This window comes from Sander lucioperca, chromosome 1, assembly GCF_008315115.2.
Source record: "Sander lucioperca isolate FBNREF2018 chromosome 1, SLUC_FBN_1.2, whole genome shotgun sequence".
Taxonomy (NCBI): domain Eukaryota; kingdom Metazoa; phylum Chordata; class Actinopteri; order Perciformes; family Percidae; genus Sander; species Sander lucioperca.
The window spans coordinates 26,121,922-26,140,222 of record NC_050173.1 but is presented as its reverse complement, the minus strand read 5'-3'; the positions used below and the strand labels follow the sequence as shown (position 1 = coordinate 26,140,222).

Here is an 18,301-nt window from a genome sequence, read left to right as displayed (position 1 = left end):
CTAGTGGCTAAATGAAAGTTGAACCAAACCTTTAAATAAAAGCTAATATTTTAGGGCTTGGATTGCAGCACCAGGAAATACCTGGGAGAGGTACACCTTTAAGGAATCAAATTTAGCAATCCACAGGAATGGTTGGAAACTTTACCCAGAGAACTCTTTCCGTAACCTCTGTCTGTGCTTTTTGGATCCCGTAAGTTCGGGTGCAGCGATTAAACCTCCTAACGTGTTAATAACGGTGGAATATTTCATTCTGAGTTTGTCAGTTTTATCCCCTATTAGCAGGCAGGAATGTCCTCTCCTCTTCTCCACTCAGAGGCAATTGGTTAATGTCTTTGGCTATTTACACATTTACAGACAGCACATCCATCGAGGAAACCGAGGAGATAACGTTTAAGACATAAGGGTGAATGAAATTCATACAAATCTGTATATTCTGCTCTGTGCACTACTTCATCTTTTCATAAACAAATATTTCAGATCCTCAGATATGCTAACGTTTGAAACAAGTAGCAGTAGCAACACAGTTTGGATTTTCTTTTTTTTTGTTTTTAGATAAGGGAACATCTATGAAATCTATAATTTTAGAATATTCTAATAAAAATACACGCAAAATGTGTAAATGTTTTAAACATCAGATCAATGGATTTACCACCAGAGTCACTTAAAAATAATAAGAGACCAATTTGCTTTAATCTGCTTCCAATAGAAATTCTGATTTTGACCACAAATAAGAACTTGAAGTGATTTATACTTGCTTGAAACAATTAAAAAAAAGGAAGCAATATTCAGTATTTTTATATTTATAAAAAAAAATGTCTTTACATTAACAGGTAGGCAAGATATCTAACCATTATATTGATATACAGTTGAAACAATACAAATGACTAGATTACCTCCATTTAGACAGTAAGAAACAGTTCTTTTGTCTGCAGCGGGTGTGTCATAAAGTAGATTCAGTTTATAGAGAAACTGTTCACGTGTTTTCCCCAGTCTGTGACGAATCTGCTGTTTAAAACAAAAAAAGTCCCTTACCTTATGAATATTAAGAAAAAAAAAAACAATTTAAAACAAGAACTTCTCCTTTCATTCACAGAATGAATATGGAAAAATAAAATTCACAATGAACACTAAGAAGCTTCACAGTGATTTCTATGTACAAGTGTTTGGATTTACAGTCTCAGCAGGAACCGAGACGCACTCTGGCCTCTAGTTTCAATTCACCCTCTGTATCTCAAAACACGACTCTGCTGCATGTTAGGCCTTTGATTGGGCTGAAATACTCGGATTCACTGGGCATTACTGAATAAACGGAGGAACGATGAAGTCTGATCCAAACCATATGGGCGTAGTGCAGTAGAAGGTATTCTGGGGGGATTTCGACACAGATCCTCAGGTTTATACCCAAACCATCAGACGAGAGAGTATAATACTCTCCAGAGCTTTTCAATACCTACAGTCAATGAAGCAGAAACAGCTTTGCATGCTAACTGACTGTAGAGGCTCTTTGACCCCTGATAACAAAACTGACTTGAATATGGAGTGCAGCGAAAACGCTGCTGGGGCGAATCAATCCACCGCTGTCTGAGGTTTTAGCGTTTGGCTCTCTTGGAATGGGGCTCCTCTGATTTCTGTCCTCCCCGCATTCGCACCGCAGGGGGGCTGGCCTCCCGTTTACGGCCCCCCTTCGCTGCTGCTGCCTGGCCCCTCGCCCCGCTGCAGTAGGGAAACAAGAAACAAGTGTCAGTCCGTTTGTCTAATGTGTCACATTTAGGTGCTGTAAAAATTTGTCTTTGTTAATTCCAAAGTTATTCATGAAAAGCGTTCCAATAACAAGTACTCCTTTACTACGTGTAAGTGAACTTGGCGTGTCCACTTTCCTCTTGAATAGAGAAGTGTGTGCACGAGACAGATTCCTAAAAGACCCATTTAAGACTTTTGTAAAAGGACTATTTCTAAAAAAAGATAATCTCCTTGGAAACTACAAATTGTAAGAATTAAGAAACAAACAAACCCCCAGAAAAACATTGAGAGGTAGTAAAACATTTTACACATGATTTAAAAAATAAATAAAAACCACTGCATACTGTAGTAATGGCAGTGATTCAGCTGGTCTCTTCCCTTAAATATATAGGAATTGATAAGATATGTTTGTTTAGGAGAAGGGGAGATTTAGAAAAATGGATATTCAACCTTTTTTAAACCCATTTTGAAAAGTTGTATGTGCTATTACATATATTTTGTGTTTATGGTCATTTACATTTAACTTCATTTCTGTAATTCTGTAATTCCAGAAGTTTCAAACAAACTGTTTAGGCCATGCAAAAATGATTGCTTATTTTTGAAGTTGTTAACTCAAAAACATTTTTAAAGGCCGGGAAAACTTTTGGTGAAAAGTTGTCTTTCACAGAGCAGCGGCCTCGCGGTCAGTTTTGGTCAGAATCCCCTTGAAGCTTGTGCTTTCTTCTGAACCTCAATGAGACGAACTCACCGTGTGCCAGCTGTGGTCTCCTCTTTACCGCTCTGCCGACTTGCCCGGGTGGAGGGTTTACTTGGCTTGTTTCTGAGAAGCAAAAACATATTTCAAACGACAGTTGATGCTTTGGTGCTATATCTTCCCCCCGCTTTAATTGAATAGGATGTGGCAGTGATGATGCCTGCTGCGTGGCTCACTCATCACCACACAGGATGACACAGTGTCTGATAACTGTAACTGCACAATATCAAATGTGAGTCATTGTCTGGATTTATTTGCAGGTGTTTTGTGATCAACCATGTTTTTAAAATTGAGTTGGTCTTATTACATTTTAATTACTTGCTTTTACTGCAGGTTTCTTACCAAATAATGAAGTTCCAGTAAAGTTTTTGAAGAATTGTGGGTCCATAATTATGTGCGGTCCTGATATTGCAGTGATGACATTTCCACCTGTATATTAGTATTATTGTTATTTGTGTCCATGAGCTGTTAAATACCTTTCAGCCTCCAGGCGAGCTGCTGACCGTGTGGTCGCTCTGGTTGCAGTTCCTTTTTCTCCCTCTTCTTTTTCACCATCATCATCATCATCATCATCATCATCATCCTCTTCATCATTCTGCTCACTTTCTTCTGCCTTTTTGTCCTTTTTATCTGTGGGTAAGATGATTTTTTAAAGATAATTTTTTGGGGCATTTTTAGGCCTTTTATTTCTACAGGACAGCTGAAGACACGAAAGGGGAGAGAGAGGGGGAATGACATGCAGCAAAGGGCCGCAGGTCGGAGTCGAACCCGCGGCGTCGAAGAGTAAACCTCTATATATGTGCAACTGAGCTAACCCGGCCACACCTTCTTCCTGGTTTGAGTTGGATCAAGCTTTACATTTTCTCACCTGGATCCTCTGTGGCAGCTGCTGACTTCGACAACCGTCCCCTTCGCCCGGGTCTCTTTGGAGTTGTCTCTTGGTCCTCTTGTTGCTCCTCCTCAAGCTGGAGAGTCAACAATGAATCTTTAAATCCTTAAGTCTAATGGCAGTTTGGCTCTGTACATCAAGTCAATCTCTCTCAAAGATTAAAAAGGTAAGAGATTAAATGCATTTTAAGTTCTTCACACAATAGAGACAGTACAGCAACAGTAGTGGATGCACATGCAGCGTTTACAACATGCAGATGCATATTTTTAAAGAACAATTGTACTGCCAACATACATCATCTGGATTCTTCTCGCTGCAGATCTCCTCTTCACTCTCTGCCTGGCTCACTGAAGCGGAACAACCTGGAAAATATAATATATTGATCAAGGTAACTCATTTTCCTCCTAACTTTGAAAATGTTGTGTTTTAGATACAGTATGCAGAACCTGCACAGTAATGATTATTTAAGTTAAGAAAAAGAGTGTGTGTGTGTGTGTGTGTGTGTGTGTGTGTGTGTGTGTGTGTGTGTGTGTGTGTGTGTGTGTGTGTGTGTGGTTTCTTACCACTGTCAGGTTGTTGCTCACGTTGTTCCTCTTGACTGTTGTCCTTCTTCACCTCCTCTTTAGCCTGGGCTTCCTGCAGAATTATATAAGATATTTGAATACACATCGAGACACATAAATAGAGAAGTAAATACAGTTTTAGATGGAGGAATTGTGGACCAGGATGCAGAGAATGTTTTAATCCACAAAGACAACACATCTTACCTCCTCAGATTCCTCAATTTCCTCTGATCTCTTCCTTTTCATTGCTGGTTTACCTGGAATGGAAATATGATAAAAATTGATTACATTTCTTTTTTTTTCCATCACATCATCATTTTCACATACAAGTACCACACAGAAAATATTTTGTAAAGTTTAAATCGTAGTAAAGCTGCCAGCCTTCCCTCATGTCAACTATCATTGCTAAATTTCTCATTCATACTATTTTACAGGCTGTTAACAGTGACGACAGCAAAATAAAATTTGTTTAACGCAACATGATGCTATAAAATGCACCAATTAGCTGTTGAGGTTTGGCCCACTTATTCTTTGAGTTGGTAATGCATGCTCTGGCAGACATGTAGCCACACTCAACCTGACGTTATTCGCCAATTTTAGTGTGCACAGTTCTTTCAGTCGTATAAAGAAAGGGGACCAAAAAAAAAAAAAAAAAAAAAAACCCTGTGGCCAGGTTAGCTCAGTTGGTAGAGCAGGCGCACATACGTATATAGAGGTGTATGCCTCGACGCAGAAGGTCCAGAGTTCGGGTCCAACCTGGACGATTTCCTGCATGTCTTCCCCCTCTCTCCCCCCTTTCATATCTAGCTGTCCTTTCCATTAAACAAAGTGGTATCATGACTTCGCATAAACATACAGGCCAACTTTCTTAAGCCAAGTGGCGTGTTATCTGTACGCATTTTGAGCTATCCGCGTGTATGTCTACGCTGTATGCAGCGGGCGTAAACATACACGCCACTTGGCGGGTTGTCGCCGTCTTGCCGTGTTATCGCGAGAACAACGTGTTATCGCGAGAAGAAAGCTACGGTTGGGTTTAGGAAAAGAACAACAGGGTTGGCTTTAAGGAAACGCCACATGCAGGACACGATCCCCACTCTCCTGGGTGAAAGTCCTGTTTACCCATCCGGCACCCCAACCAACGTCCCTATGCGGATTCTCACCCTTTCATACTCGCTATGGCGTAAATTCACACGCAATCGCAAGGTAATGTAAGTCAATGGAGGCCAAACGGCGTTGATTAACACACTAAACAGCGAGTATGCGTCTTGATAACACGCCAATAATGGCATACGAATTGGCGTGTTATACCTACGCCATTTCATGAGATCAGTCTGCATTAAAAGCTGAAATGCCCAAAAAAAATCTTTAAAAAAAAAAATAAACCTACGTGTGTTAGTTGTCGGTTTGGAGTCAGAGCTTCCTGCAGCTTCAGTGTTTTCTGGAACAGGAGACGGCAGATTGACTTGACTTCCTCGCCGTGCAATTTTCCTTGGTCCACTTTCCTCTTCAGTTGTCTACAGAGTTGAAAAATATTGTACAAGGCACTATAAACACTATCCAAGATAATGGCTTCTGTCCTCTTCAAAATAGTATTCAGTGTTTCTGCTGAAGGGGTTCAATCATCATGTGTGGTGACTATTATTAAACAGCTTACTCACGATCTCACGTGTACACAAATACGGAGTGTCCTTTTAGTAACAAACCTGGTAATGTGAAGTATCTAACACTTATATACACGTATGTTAACGCACCTCTTCTCTCTCGGCTGGTTTAGTTGTTTTATTGGTGCTCTCCTCGTCTTTATTCTCATCCTTCCGATTATCTGAGGTTAAAAAAAAAAAAAAAAATAATAATAGTATTAGGGCTGCACAATTAATCGCAATCTTATCGAAATCGCAATATGGACTAGTGCAATATCCAAATTGCAGGGGGGCACAATATTTGTTAAAGGCAAAATATGTGTCAAACTACAAATCGTATCGTACAGACTAAAGAAAATGTCTGTTTTGTATAGATCCTCGCTAAAATCACACTATAATCATTTTATTTATTTTTTTTATATTTTTCTATGAAAATGAGAACAACAATACAAAAATTATCATTCCCTCCAATACCAGTCAAAATAATCGCCATTAGATATTTTCCTCATATCGTGCAGCCCTAAATAGTATACACAGAAAACAGCCAAGACTTTTACATTATTTAAACTATACTCTGCAACACTTACTAGCCATCTGAGAGAAGGACAACTTGTTCATTATAAAGTACATTCTTTATAATACATACATTCTAATAAATTCTTTATTGACTTTATTATAGTAAAATCTTTCCATCAACATTGTGAAACAGAGGAACCGTGTTCCTCAGGAATCAATTCCTTTTTTTTTACATTTAATTCCATTTTACTATCTTATTATCTTGACTTAACTTTAATATTTTGGCTGGTGCACAGTATGACTGGTAGCAGGACATTATGACAACTATGATTAAAAAGTATACTATAAAATAAAACCTTTTTTCAGACTTAAACAACATCCATGTTGGCTAATTTAAAAAAGGGACAATCTTACCAGCACTGGCTTCTTTGACAGCAGCTCCTGAACGTCTTCCTCCGCGGCTCGAAGTCTCCTCTAATTTCTCAGGTTCTTTAGGTTGGTCCTTCTCTGCCTCCTCGGTGGTTTTGGATGATCGACCCCTGCGTGGTGTTCTGACTTCACCAATCTTCTCCAGATCAGTTTCCTGAAGGTAAAAAAAAAAAAAAGTCCATGAGCCAATCAGTGTGGAGTCAAAATGAACAGATACAGATGTCAAATTTAAATCTGCAAAATAATGTGTGTATGTATTTTAAAAAGGTTTCAAACCCCCAAACAAGAACACAGAGCATTGTTTTTTACAATGACATGGTTATTTTATGATTGAGGTGATTTGAAACAGGCTGTATTTACCTCAGCAGACTGTTGCTCTTTACTTTCTTTTTCATCCCTCTCGTCACCTGAGCAGTTACAGAAACATAAATGAAGACATTATGACATTTCATAAAATGAATACAAACATAAACATCTGCCGAAGCTCCTTGAGGGGAGCTCGGCAATAAAATCATTTCATCCATAAATGGTTAATATTATTTTCTGACTGGATTATACAATTAAACAGGTATTTTTGTAAACTGTCTTTAGCTAATTAATAGGAAAAAAAGAATCAATAATATAAATTATTATAATCAAAATCTTATGTTAAATGTTGGTGTGAAAAGAAAATTTCACCAGATTCTTTCACTGCTGCAACTTTCTGAGTGGACAGCCTTCGTTTACGTCTGCCTCCTCGTCCCTCCGCCTTCTCTTCCTACGCAACAAAAAGTGTTAGCACAGAGGATAGCATACTGTATCGACGCCGATATTTGTCAAATATGTACGAGCTGAATTTCAAACAAACTGTGTGGCGTTACCTTTTCTGACAGGTCTGATCCCTTCTCATCTTCCTGGCTGTCTGCGCTGGAGACATTACCTGAAAAATACATACAAATAGCAATGGCTGAGATCAACCGCGAAAGGACCGATGGCTACAGTGGAGGAATAAGAAAAAAACCTATCATGAAATCTGCATTTAGTTCCAGTTTCAGCTTGCCGAAGGTGCATTACTTAATGACACATGAAAACCATCCTCTGAGGACAGCGTCACATTTTTCAAACTGTAAATATCTATATATTAATATATTTTACGGCAACATTTACAACAATTGCGGACAATCGTAGCACAAGGGTGATTTCTTTTTTTTTTTTTTTTAAAAGAATTCAGATGACTCACTGATTTGTTTGACCAGTTTGGACTGACTCTCAGGTCCACTTTCTCTGATTTCTTCAGTCTTCTGTGGGACATTGTGTTCCATCTAAACATTATTTATAAGATCCACAGATATTATATATATATATATATATATATATATATATATATATATATATAAAAAAAATACATATATACAGTAGGCAGACAGGACATATAGATCCGATAGAAATATGAGGTGTGTACAGGTGGTTTACATCTCAACAGATAGACCCTTACAGTTTGTGGATCACTCTTCTCTGTTGCAACATCTGCTTCCTCCACTGTCTTACTCTCAGCTTCACCTAGTGGTGAAAAGAAGTCAGGTTGAAAAGTATTGCCTATGCGCCTACTGTACCACCAAAAAATGTTCAAGCACTTTATTGTCATTGTGTAGCACAACGAGATACTGTACGCACCAAGGCCACAGTATTGCGTACTGTATTTAGAAAGTTTTTAATACAAGTTACATACAGAGAAAAGACTTACCAATATCTGCGTCCATCTTGGCCTGGTTATCCTCAGCTACCACTCCCTCTGCCTATTGTTAAAGAGAGATGACTTTGAATTTTAGTCTCACGTGAAATTCTTTAGAAACAATTCAAATGTGTAAACCATGAATGGTACCTCACCTTTGGGATCGTCTTTGTATCTGCAACATCTGGCTCAGTTTGCTCTAAAGGAACGATAAGATGCTAAGTTAATGGTCAGCCAAAGAAAACCCATCTTGTTCTTTTCAACAAGAATGTTTTAAAGCACTCACCTTGTTTAGTGGGAGTTTCTGAGACTTGTTCAGTGGTATCACAAGAAACTGCAATTGTGCTTTCATCCGTGGTTCCTCTGACCTCTTCTGCTTCAGGCACAACAGCACTAGCAGCTGAAATATTGTAGGACGTTAAAAACAAAAAATGGACACCATGCGATTAAAGCACAGTCGATGCCTGGTCAATAATTTCTTTTCGTCAAACAACAAGCTTCACGTTGGAAATCACAAGAAATTATAATTTGCATAGTTCAAAACACGAGAAACAAGATTCGAAAGCTAAAATAGGAGAAAAGAAAGTGTACCTTCTTCACCAGCTGCTGGTGGTGGTGCCGTGTTTTCACCTGGCTGGGTTTCAGGAGCAAGTACTGCACTTTTGGCTTCATCCTCATTTAAAAGAGCCTGACATTCATTTGAGGTAGTGTCATCCTCCTGTGTAGAAGACAGAAGAATGATTTTGTTTTTACACAGCACTATAACACCTTAGAAAATGCTAATTCCAAGAACTATATCTACAGAAATTCATATTTGTGGGACTACGGATGGAAATTAGCCCTTGGCTACAATCCGGCATGTTTACATGCATGTATTCCATGTTTGTTCATTAACATGCACTGTCCCAATCAAATAAATAAATAAATAAATATTTTTGATCCAAAAGAAGCTAACGGGGGAGTAGGAAGGATGTCTTTATCTGTTACTAGGACAAATGTGACCTGTATATTTTTTTTACCTGTGGAGTAGGAGACTCAGACATTTCAGCCGTTGCTACATCCATTTCTTTCTCTGAATTTTCAGACACACCTGTAAGAGAGATTCATATTTCTATTTAAGGAAACATTCTAACGATGTTTAGGTAGTAAAACTATACCCATTTTTATCATCACTGTGCATTTACCTGCAGCGTTTGGTTTCTCATCAACAAGCTCAACAGTTTGTTGAGATGCAACTGGTGACGGCTCGGAGGCTGTGAACGCCGCTTCAGCAGCTGTTTGCACATCCATAGGAGACTCTTGTTGTTCTGCTGCAGGGCTTTCCATCAGCTGTGGAGCAGTCTGTGTCCCTTCTGGTTCCTCCCTGGTATCGTGGCGAATTAAGGTGGAGGACACGGTACTGTCAGGATCCATGGAGAGCAGAGTCAAAGCTGCCTCTTTCATCTTCATATCAGCGTCCTGCAGAGTCATCTCAGGCGCTGCATCCTCCGGACCGCTCTCAGGTAGAAGTCTCGCCTCTGCTGAGGTACAAACGTCCATGAGAGCCAGCAGAGCGTCGGCCTCGGCCGGCACAGCTGGCATCTCGCTCAGTCGGGACTCCGTCTCCCCTTCAGGTGGCTCAGGGGTGATGTCGCTTAACGCGTCGCAAGTATCGTCTGAGAACGAGGTGGGGACGGTGGTGGTGACGGGATCGGAGTCTGTGCTCGTGTCTTGGAGGAGAGAAGGTTTCTTCGGCTGCTCCTCTGCGTCCAGTGAGGAAACTGAAGACTTTGAAGATTTATCAGACTTCTCCAGTTTGTCTTCTCTGGGTGTTTTCTTCTCCTCTTGGCCATCATCCTTCTTTTCTGGGACTTTATCCTTCTTCTCCGTTTTTTTCTTTGCACTCTTACTTTCGGATTTCTCATGGAGAGGTTCTTCTGAGACTTTCCGCTGTTCCTTTGCATTTCCCTCTTTTTTCTTCTCCTTTGTCGTCTCAGGTTTGCCAGTGGCTGCACCTCCTGTACTTTTGACTTCTAAACTCTGAACTTTATTATCCGTCTTCGACAACAATAGAGTCTTTGTTTCCTCTTTGGATTTGGATTTGGATTTTTCCATGATTCTTCCTTTTTCTGTTGGCTTGACCCTTTTTGTATCTTTGTCCATTTCAGAGCTGGACTTGTTTGATTTCTGACTGTCTTGATCTGCTTTAGTCTTGTCCTTCTCGCTGTCTTTACTATCGGCTTTAGATTTGAGTTTGTCTCCTGGCCTGTCCTCAGTGTGGCTCTTTGACCTTTTCTGGACTTCCTTAGAGGGTTTATCTTTCTTCTTGCTGCTGTCGGACCCGGGCTCCATGTCTGACCGATCCTCCGAAGAGCCGGCAGAATCGGGGCGGAGCAGCTGCTTGAAATCACTTTTTGCTGAAGTTCTCTCTCCTTTGGCCTTTTCCTTTTCTTTGATCTTATCCTTCTCTTTCTCCTTTTCCCTATTTTTGTCCTTCTCTGCTTTGACAGTCTCCACAGATGGAGCTTTTGCCTTCTTCACAGTAGCATCTTTAGGACCCTCGTCTGCCACACCTTCTGACGACTTTCCTTCTCTTGTGGTTCCGGCCATTTTCTTCTCACTTTTAATCTTAGGCTTCCTCTCACCTTTCTCTTCAGGGGACACTTTAACAGCAGCACCTTCCTTCTGCTGAGATTCATCTGCCTGATGTTCTGATTTTCTCTCCTGCTTTTGTTTGAGTTTGGCACGTTCCTCTGATAAGCTGCATTCTTTCTCTTTGCGTTCTTTAGAGTGAAGTTCTTTACGGGAAAACCGATCAAATTTCCCAACGGAGCGTTGTTTGAGAGCCTCTTGGGAACCTTGCTCCAACTCCAGGATGAAGGAGTGTGTCCGGCCTTTGTCGGACAGCTTCTTGGTTTCACTGGAGTCTTCGGAGACGCTGCCGCTCATCCTTACGTGCCTCTCATCAGACGATGCTGATTCTGACAGATTTCTTATTAATTTCGGTTGTGGAGGCTTTGAGGCTGTAGATTTCCCTTCCTAAATTTTCAAACGACAAAACACAAAACTGCTTGTTACAACTCACCAATCCTGTTACCTATGAGGTCATCGGTGTTATTCATCGTGGCTTTCACGTACCGTTTTCTTGGAGACTTCTGTATCTCCTCTCTTTTTGCTTGAAACATCTCCCTCTTTCCTGAAGGATGAAATTAACGAACGTCATCGTAGAGTATGCGAATCAGGGTTCATACGTATTTAATTATTATGCTGTGTTAAAAATTCCATGACTTTTCCAAAACTTTCTGGGTCTTTTTATTTTTTCAAAACCTTTCCAGGCCTGGAATTTGCATTTTTCAAATTCCATAACTTTTCCAGGTTTTTTCAAAGCGTATGAACCCTGGCGAATAAACCCAGTTGCCAAATTGTTGGGTACACCTAGCTAAAACTAACAGACCTGCAATAAATCCTCAACTCATGAAGGTTATAATGTTCAGCTTTTGTTAAAACTGTTTTAGAGAGGTGTTGATTCAACCGTATGATCATTTTGGAGGATGTAGCTTGTGGTGCTGTTTGCAATATACTGTTTTGAAGGCAGGATCTACTGTATTTGTATTAGACTGCTAGTCTAAGTTCTTGCTAGGTGTACCTATTAAACTAGCAACTGAGTAAACGTCTAAACCTTTTGGCTGTTGTGCTCAGCAGCAGCTGTGTGAGTTTGCATCTGAGCTTTTTAATCACCTACCTTGAGTCTAGCTTCCTCTTCCTGTTGAGAGCCATTTTCTTCTCCAGAACTTTCCTTTCTTTGCGAGCCTCTTTGGCTCTGGGGCCGTCCAGCCCAGCAGAGTCTCCGCTCTTTTGTTTTTTGTGATCTGTGTAAGAAACAAAACATGGTAAATGACGTGACAGTAAACAAAGCTATTTTGAGGACATGTATGATTTTTAAGATGGGAACAATGAGAACATGCAGTGTGACTAAACAAACTGGACTTCACATGCTGCAATTTAGAGATTTTGTACAGATCTCATGTAACGTGTCCCCAAACTTCTTTAGTATACAGTGGAGAGGAACATAAAAAAATAGCGGAAGAGGTGAGAAAACAGGGGATAACAAGAAGCTCGGCACCCGACAGCAGGCAGCACACACATGACAGACAGAAAATACCTTCTTCAGCTGCTTTCTGTTTACGCTTCTCTTCCATTCGCTCTCTGTTCTGTTGTCTCTTGAGCAGCCTTTCCTCTTTGTCCTTAGCCTACGAGAACACAGTTGAGAGACAGCAATGACAGAAGCCAATAAATTAAACAAAGGACAATAAAAATCTGTGGTTTTAACGTTTGTGGATTCGTCATTTGCCAAGTAAAGCCTTTGATTAAGCTATAAACAGAATCAAAGCAAAGATGCTTTGCTAATGCTATACCTTTAACGTTAAGATTAACACAACTCACCACAGATCTCCGACGTTCTTCCACAGTGATTTCATCATCTGAGTCGCTATAGTAACGGGAGTAGAGGAAGGGCTTGTGCACGTAGGCTTTGCGGCGAGGTTTACGCTCTTCTTCTTCTTCTTCTGCATCTCCGCTGGCTTGTTTCTTTTCTGCTCTCTCATCTTGATGACGTGAAAGAAAAACATAAGAATCCCGCATAGAGAGCAGAGCTGAAAATGTAAACTCTGTGGTAGTAGAGAGCATATTTAACACTGATACAGTAAACTGTTGGAATGGAAATTTGTTTGAAAACTCAGTCAGGAATAAGAAGTTGAGACCATCTGATGGAAGCTCCCCCTCTTCAGAAGAATCAGACAGCAGCTCGTCTTCGTCACTCTGTTCCTCGAATGACGACAGGTCGCTGGTGTGGACCGAGCTCACTGTGATGTCACTCAGGCCCTCCAGGTCAGAGTCCTCCAAAAAGTATTCTGCAGGGCAAAGACACATCAATTGTATTAACCAAGATAAATTGCTATTCAGAAAAAGATAACAGAAGCAGTGGATAAAATATCCACAAAAACTTAAATATTATAATTTGATATCATCAATTGACAAATCTAGTCTTAAGCCAACTATAATTGTAATGCAACTCAAGTACAGTGGCTTATGTATTACTGCATTAGGTATACCGATATTTGCAGCATACAAATTCTCTGGAGAAGGTCAGAATCCATCCAATATTTAGATTAATTGTTGAATTGTTTATCATTTTAAACTTATTTGATACTTATTATAATGAAATGGAAATGGTCATCACAATGATGACTTTTTCAAATTGTCCAACCAAAAATCCAAATATGTTAAATTCACAATGACTTAACACTAAAGAATCGCAGAAAATCCTCACGTTTTGATTTTCTGTCGCTAGACTACTACTCAACTAAGCATTTCGGCATGATCTTCCATAAGAAAATGCATAGAAATCCCTCAACTGTCACGTGTGGTTTCATCAAGTACGTTTTGTGCATTCATGTTACACTGCTTTAAGAACTCAAAACTAGGGCTGGGTGATATGGAGAAAATCAAATATCACGATATTTTTGACCAAACACCTCGATGTTGATATTGCAACGATATTGTAAGGTTCACAATTGGTGCTTTCACAAAATATTTTTCACATTTAGATTTTAGATAAATAACCATCATAATGTGGATATCTGTCTAATATATATGTCTAAGTGGTTAAAGGTAAATAATAGAACAGCTAGAACAGTCTGGTAAATTCAGAAAATGACACCACTTTACTGTAATGCAGCCTTTGAAACCAGGAAAAGACTAAACTTACCATGTAACGATATTACAATTCTTCAAAATCTAAGACGATATCTAGTCTCATATCACGATATCGATATAATATTGAAATATTGCCCAGTCCTACTCAAAACACATACAGAGGTTACAACAGCTCACCTTCCTTTATCCTCTCTCTGGCTTTCTGCTTGGCCTGACTTGTAGATTTGAGCAGATCATCATCCTGCTTCTCCTCTGTGGGTTTTCCAGTTGTTTTGCTGGCAGCTTTATCTCTCTCCTCCCCTGTCTGCTCCTGAGCTCCTGACTCCTCTTCCTCCATCTTCACCTCCTCTATTAACCCCTCTTTTCCCAGATCCATCTGTTCCTGAGTATCCTCTGTCTTCACTTCTAACGCCTGGACCTCCGATGCCAACTCCTCTGCCTCTTCCAGTGTCCTCCCATCATGATGGCTGTCTCCTTCCTCAACAACAGTCATGGCTGGCTCGCCGTCCTCCACCAGCTGCATGGGCTCATCTGGGCCTCTACGTCCTTTGTCTGAGCTGGCCCTGACGCTGGCCTCCTGGTTGAGAGAGGTTATGGTGTCCAGGATGGACATGGCATCGCTGGCTGCAGTAGTAGCTGGAGCAGACGACGAGGCTGTACAAATGTAATGTTGCGTGTTAACTAGCTAAGTGTGAGCCAAACACTGTTTATTTCAACATTTAGGAGAAATCCATTGATTTACTTGTCATGGCTGATAAAGGGATACAATATGTGTACCTTGCTCAGGAATGCTGCTGTCTGGTTTAGTCTCTGTTGAAGGCAGTGGCGCCGGTGGCTCCTCTGAGCAGCTTCCAGGTGACAAAAATTCACGGACCACCCTCTCCACCTGCGGCCTGAAGATATGGTTGATTTTGGGATCCACAACCTGGGCCACTATCCTGTCCACTCCCTGCTCCAGCATCCCAGACCTAAGAGTAACAGTTTGATTTAACTCTGGGTTTCTTGTACATAAAATCAGTTCTAAAACATCACAAAGCAAAAAAAAACAGCAATGTTTTTAGCTTGAGTATAGAATACTTTCTGATGCTGGACTGATAGCTCAAGCAGGGATATTGCTGCATTCTCACTTACTGCAGCACAAGTTGTCTGATGTTGTTTCTCAGCTGATTCTTGTTCAAATGAGGGCTCCATGTGTGGTTAGAAAGGTGATTCGAGACAAAGTTGTCAACTCTTTGTTTCAGGTTCAAGTAAGCTGGCTGCAAGAGAAACTTGCAATTATTATATTGTCAGAAACCAATAACACAACCATGCCAACCTGCCCAAAAAGGCCCTTAAAGTGATTAAATGTTTAATGTAATGGCTTAACATCACCTGTACATCCTATCTACGATTTTATGCTGTACTAAAATGAATGCAAATAAATGAAAAACCCATGGCCATCTCGAATTTAGGACAAACGGACTCTTAAAATCGTAAAAATAATAATCTTAACTGTTCTGCTAAAATGGACGACTGTATATTACTTTAACACCACGATAATAATCAGCAAGTGAGTTAACGTTAAGGGATATGTTTACAGTGGGATGTAGCTTTTCCCCAAACACCCGTTTTCAATGTTCCCTAAAACAGACTCACACATTATGAAAAAACGTTAAGGGGCTTTCACACCACCGCGAGGTAACTCGCCGCCTCCAGTCATTTCAATAAGGGAAGGCGGCAGAGCGGAAGCGGTTCTGATAACGGCGGCAGGGGTATGAAGCCAAAGCCGGTCTACGGATATTATTATTAATAGAAATTCTTTGTATGAAGCGGTAGCCGCCCACGTAAACGCGCAAATATTTTGCTCTGGCGCTCAGAGTTCATCGTGCTGAACTTCTGGTGGGCTGCAAGAACCGCTGAAAACGTTTTGCTTTTTTTTGAAAACGGTTTGCTGTTGGGGGGAATTGCTCCTGCAGGTAACGTTAGGCGGTTGTCAGGGCGGTTTTGCCGCGCGGCGGTGTGAAACCAGCTTTACCTTTGTATCGACGTCTGCCAGGCAGTCCCTCCTGAACTGGTCGAACAGACCCTGTGTTTTTAAATGGTTGACGATCATTGAGACCAGCTGTGGGTCTCCGGGTGGTAAACCTGCCATGTCTGAATGCAGTTAGCTTGGATTCGGTTAATTAAGATGAGTTAATATTGACAACACATCAGGTAATATCCGACTTTGAACGCACCAGGCTTCTGTTGTGGTTTGTGAAGTTCGAAGGAGGTTTGAACCGGAAGGAAAGCTTATCATGTGTCCTGTGAAAAAAAACTGTTCCATTAAACCGGAACAGCGTTGAAAGCGAGGGCTTCGCTACCAAAATAAAAGTTTAGTAAAATCTTTTTTTAAATATTCATGGACAGGGTACAACCAGTGAATGTAAAAAAAATAAAATACAATATTTTATAAATAATCCTATTTGTTATTATTATTATTATTTTAATGTTAATGTTATGAGACTAACATGGTAATGTGCAGCCGATATAATATGATATAATAAGAACCTAATTTATTAAAATATGACCAACAACTGGTATAGTTGAAACATCTTTTTTAATTTAATAACTGATATAGTCCAAACATATTTTTATTCAATAAGAATATTTAATATAAAAAAATTATTTAACAATTCCTTTAAAATTCTTCGAAATTTCATTTAACATTAATTTCATTTAATAATTATACATACACAATAACAAAAATGATAATGAACAATTAGAATTACATAAATGTATTACATAAAATACATACAAAAACATGTTATGTTGACACACACACGCACGCACGGACACACACACACACACACACACACACACACACACACACACTTACTTTAATCTTTATACTCCGCAAGCTTTGCCCAAATGTCTTTTTGGATCTCAGTCATGGTGACGGTTGGTTACATGCTGAGGAGGTGGAATGAATTGAATGACGTGCTCAAATACGTACCAGATCATGTCCTCTCTAGTGGGCCATAAGAAGCGGTTCACTCCTACACGCTGCATGCATCTTACTTGTACCTGTACCTCATCAATGGCAGTAGCCTGGTGATGCCTGGGTAGAGGTTTCCGTCATATTTTATTACACACCACTTTTCTATCACTTCTGGACCTGTTGGTGATGAGCTTTGTGTGGCAAAGCTGAAGGCCTTGGTGTTATAGCATGTGCACTTTAGAATCTTGTCTACAGTGCACATGCTCACATCCCGGTACACCATCTGCCCAGAGGAGGTAGTGACCACCCGGTGTATCCTCATAGTGGATGGGATTTGGGGGATGCCGTCTGGCATGTCCTTCATTGCCCTGTCAATGGACACTTCACTTATAAAGAACAGTTTAAGAGTGGTGCCTGTGTGCACCAAGGCCTCAAACAGATCCATTGCTTGACCTGAGACAGAATGATTCACCCTCGTTGATATTTGGGTTGACTGACTCCGTGTTATGGTCATGTGGCGACATCTAGCGGTTTAAATGCAGCAAGAAACATCCACACGTTCTCGTCTCCACTCCCTTGACACGGTATCAAGTTATTCGATGTAAATTGTTTTCGATTAATTTAACTAACGTTAACATTAGATCACGTTACAAACTTCCAAACCTAACTAATACGACTTAACGTTACTATGATTTCTGTTGTTACAGACGCTTAACGGCTTCATAAAACCTCTCAGAATTTCACCGACCATGTGCCTTCTGAAATCAGTCTGTATAAAATAGTTTCAAATCGTTCAATTAGACGGCTGGTTTGAGAAAGAGAAGACAAAAAAGAAATGGCAGCGGCGGGATTCGAACCCGCGCCCCCGAAGAGACTGGAGCCTTAATCCAGCGCCTTAGACCGCTCGGCCACGCTACCGTAGAGGTAAGCGTGGTTAAGGAGGTATTTGTAGCTCATTCGCAGTGACATTACATTCTCTTCCTTTCGGAACTGTAAATATAAACAGTGTATGGTTCAGCCATAACACGTTTTGTCAAAGCCGTTGCACACCGTTCCGAGGAAACATGTCGTGCAACACGGAAACCGTAGCAAAACAGTGCACCGTTTTGAGACTGAATGTGCCCCTGGCCAAAACTAATGCAACAGCCCTGCAAAAATTCTACCTTCATGAAGATCTTTTTCTTTAAACTAAATATTAAGTCCAGCCTGATTGATGTTGACGGATACAATATTAAAAACGCCTCCAAATTGAATTGAATCAACAACTTTGTAAAAACAGTTTCAACTGAAATATAACATTTTTTAAATGTAGGACTTACTGCAGGGCAAAGTTTTAATCAACTGCAGTAGTTTTAGCTAGGTGTACCTAATAAACTGTCATAGATTCTATTATAAACTGTTAACTG

General features: G+C 40.3%; 1 protein-coding gene and 1 non-coding gene across 4 annotated transcripts; both read right to left on the bottom strand.

The window, feature by feature from the left end:
* Nucleotides 1–668: 668 nt before the first annotated feature.
* Nucleotides 669–16,211, bottom strand: bod1l1 (biorientation of chromosomes in cell division 1-like 1). Of its 3 annotated transcripts, none has more exons than XM_036001290.1 (30): nucleotides 15,951–16,211; nucleotides 15,068–15,192; nucleotides 14,714–14,904; nucleotides 14,114–14,590; nucleotides 12,982–13,131; nucleotides 12,665–12,825; nucleotides 12,384–12,471; nucleotides 11,964–12,090; nucleotides 11,360–11,417; nucleotides 9,427–11,260; nucleotides 9,262–9,332; nucleotides 8,834–8,960; nucleotides 8,529–8,642; nucleotides 8,398–8,441; nucleotides 8,255–8,306; nucleotides 8,006–8,070; nucleotides 7,751–7,832; nucleotides 7,392–7,450; nucleotides 7,210–7,288; nucleotides 6,892–6,938; nucleotides 6,517–6,685; nucleotides 5,698–5,768; nucleotides 5,334–5,460; nucleotides 4,151–4,203; nucleotides 3,947–4,019; nucleotides 3,678–3,745; nucleotides 3,363–3,459; nucleotides 2,971–3,124; nucleotides 2,489–2,560; nucleotides 669–1,713 (listed from the first exon to the last, which is right to left on the bottom strand). In XM_036001290.1, exons 1-30 carry the CDS (start codon nucleotides 16,065–16,067, stop codon nucleotides 1,590–1,592), a joined length of 5,076 nt encoding a protein of 1,691 aa, XP_035857183.1. In that variant the 5' UTR covers nucleotides 16,068–16,211; the 3' UTR covers nucleotides 669–1,589. The 3 variants fall into 3 exon arrangements, with proteins under 3 accessions (XP_035857183.1, XP_035857186.1, XP_035857185.1); XM_036001293.1 differs by having other exon boundaries at nucleotides 7,751–7,811; XM_036001292.1 differs by having other exon boundaries at nucleotides 8,834–8,968; nucleotides 9,273–9,332.
* A 1,520-nt stretch (nucleotides 16,212–17,731) lies between these two features.
* Nucleotides 17,732–17,813, bottom strand: trnal-aag. The gene has a single exon. It is a non-coding gene; the product is annotated as a tRNA-Leu (tRNA).
* Between the last annotated feature and the right edge of the window lie 488 nt (nucleotides 17,814–18,301).

Excerpts from the sequence above, each read along its gene's own strand:
- bod1l1 (XM_036001290.1), bottom strand. The coding sequence starts at position 16,067 with ATGGCAGGTTTACCACCCGGAGACCCACAGCTGGTCTCAATGATCGTC. Across the intron at positions 8,961-9,261 it reads CTGAGTCTCCTACTCCACAG|GAGGATGACACTACCTCAAA; the intron begins GTAAAAAAAATA and ends TCTTCTACACAG. Across the intron at positions 4,020-4,150 it reads AAATTGAGGAATCTGAGGAG|GAAGCCCAGGCTAAAGAGGA; the intron begins GTAAGATGTGTT and ends ATAATTCTGCAG.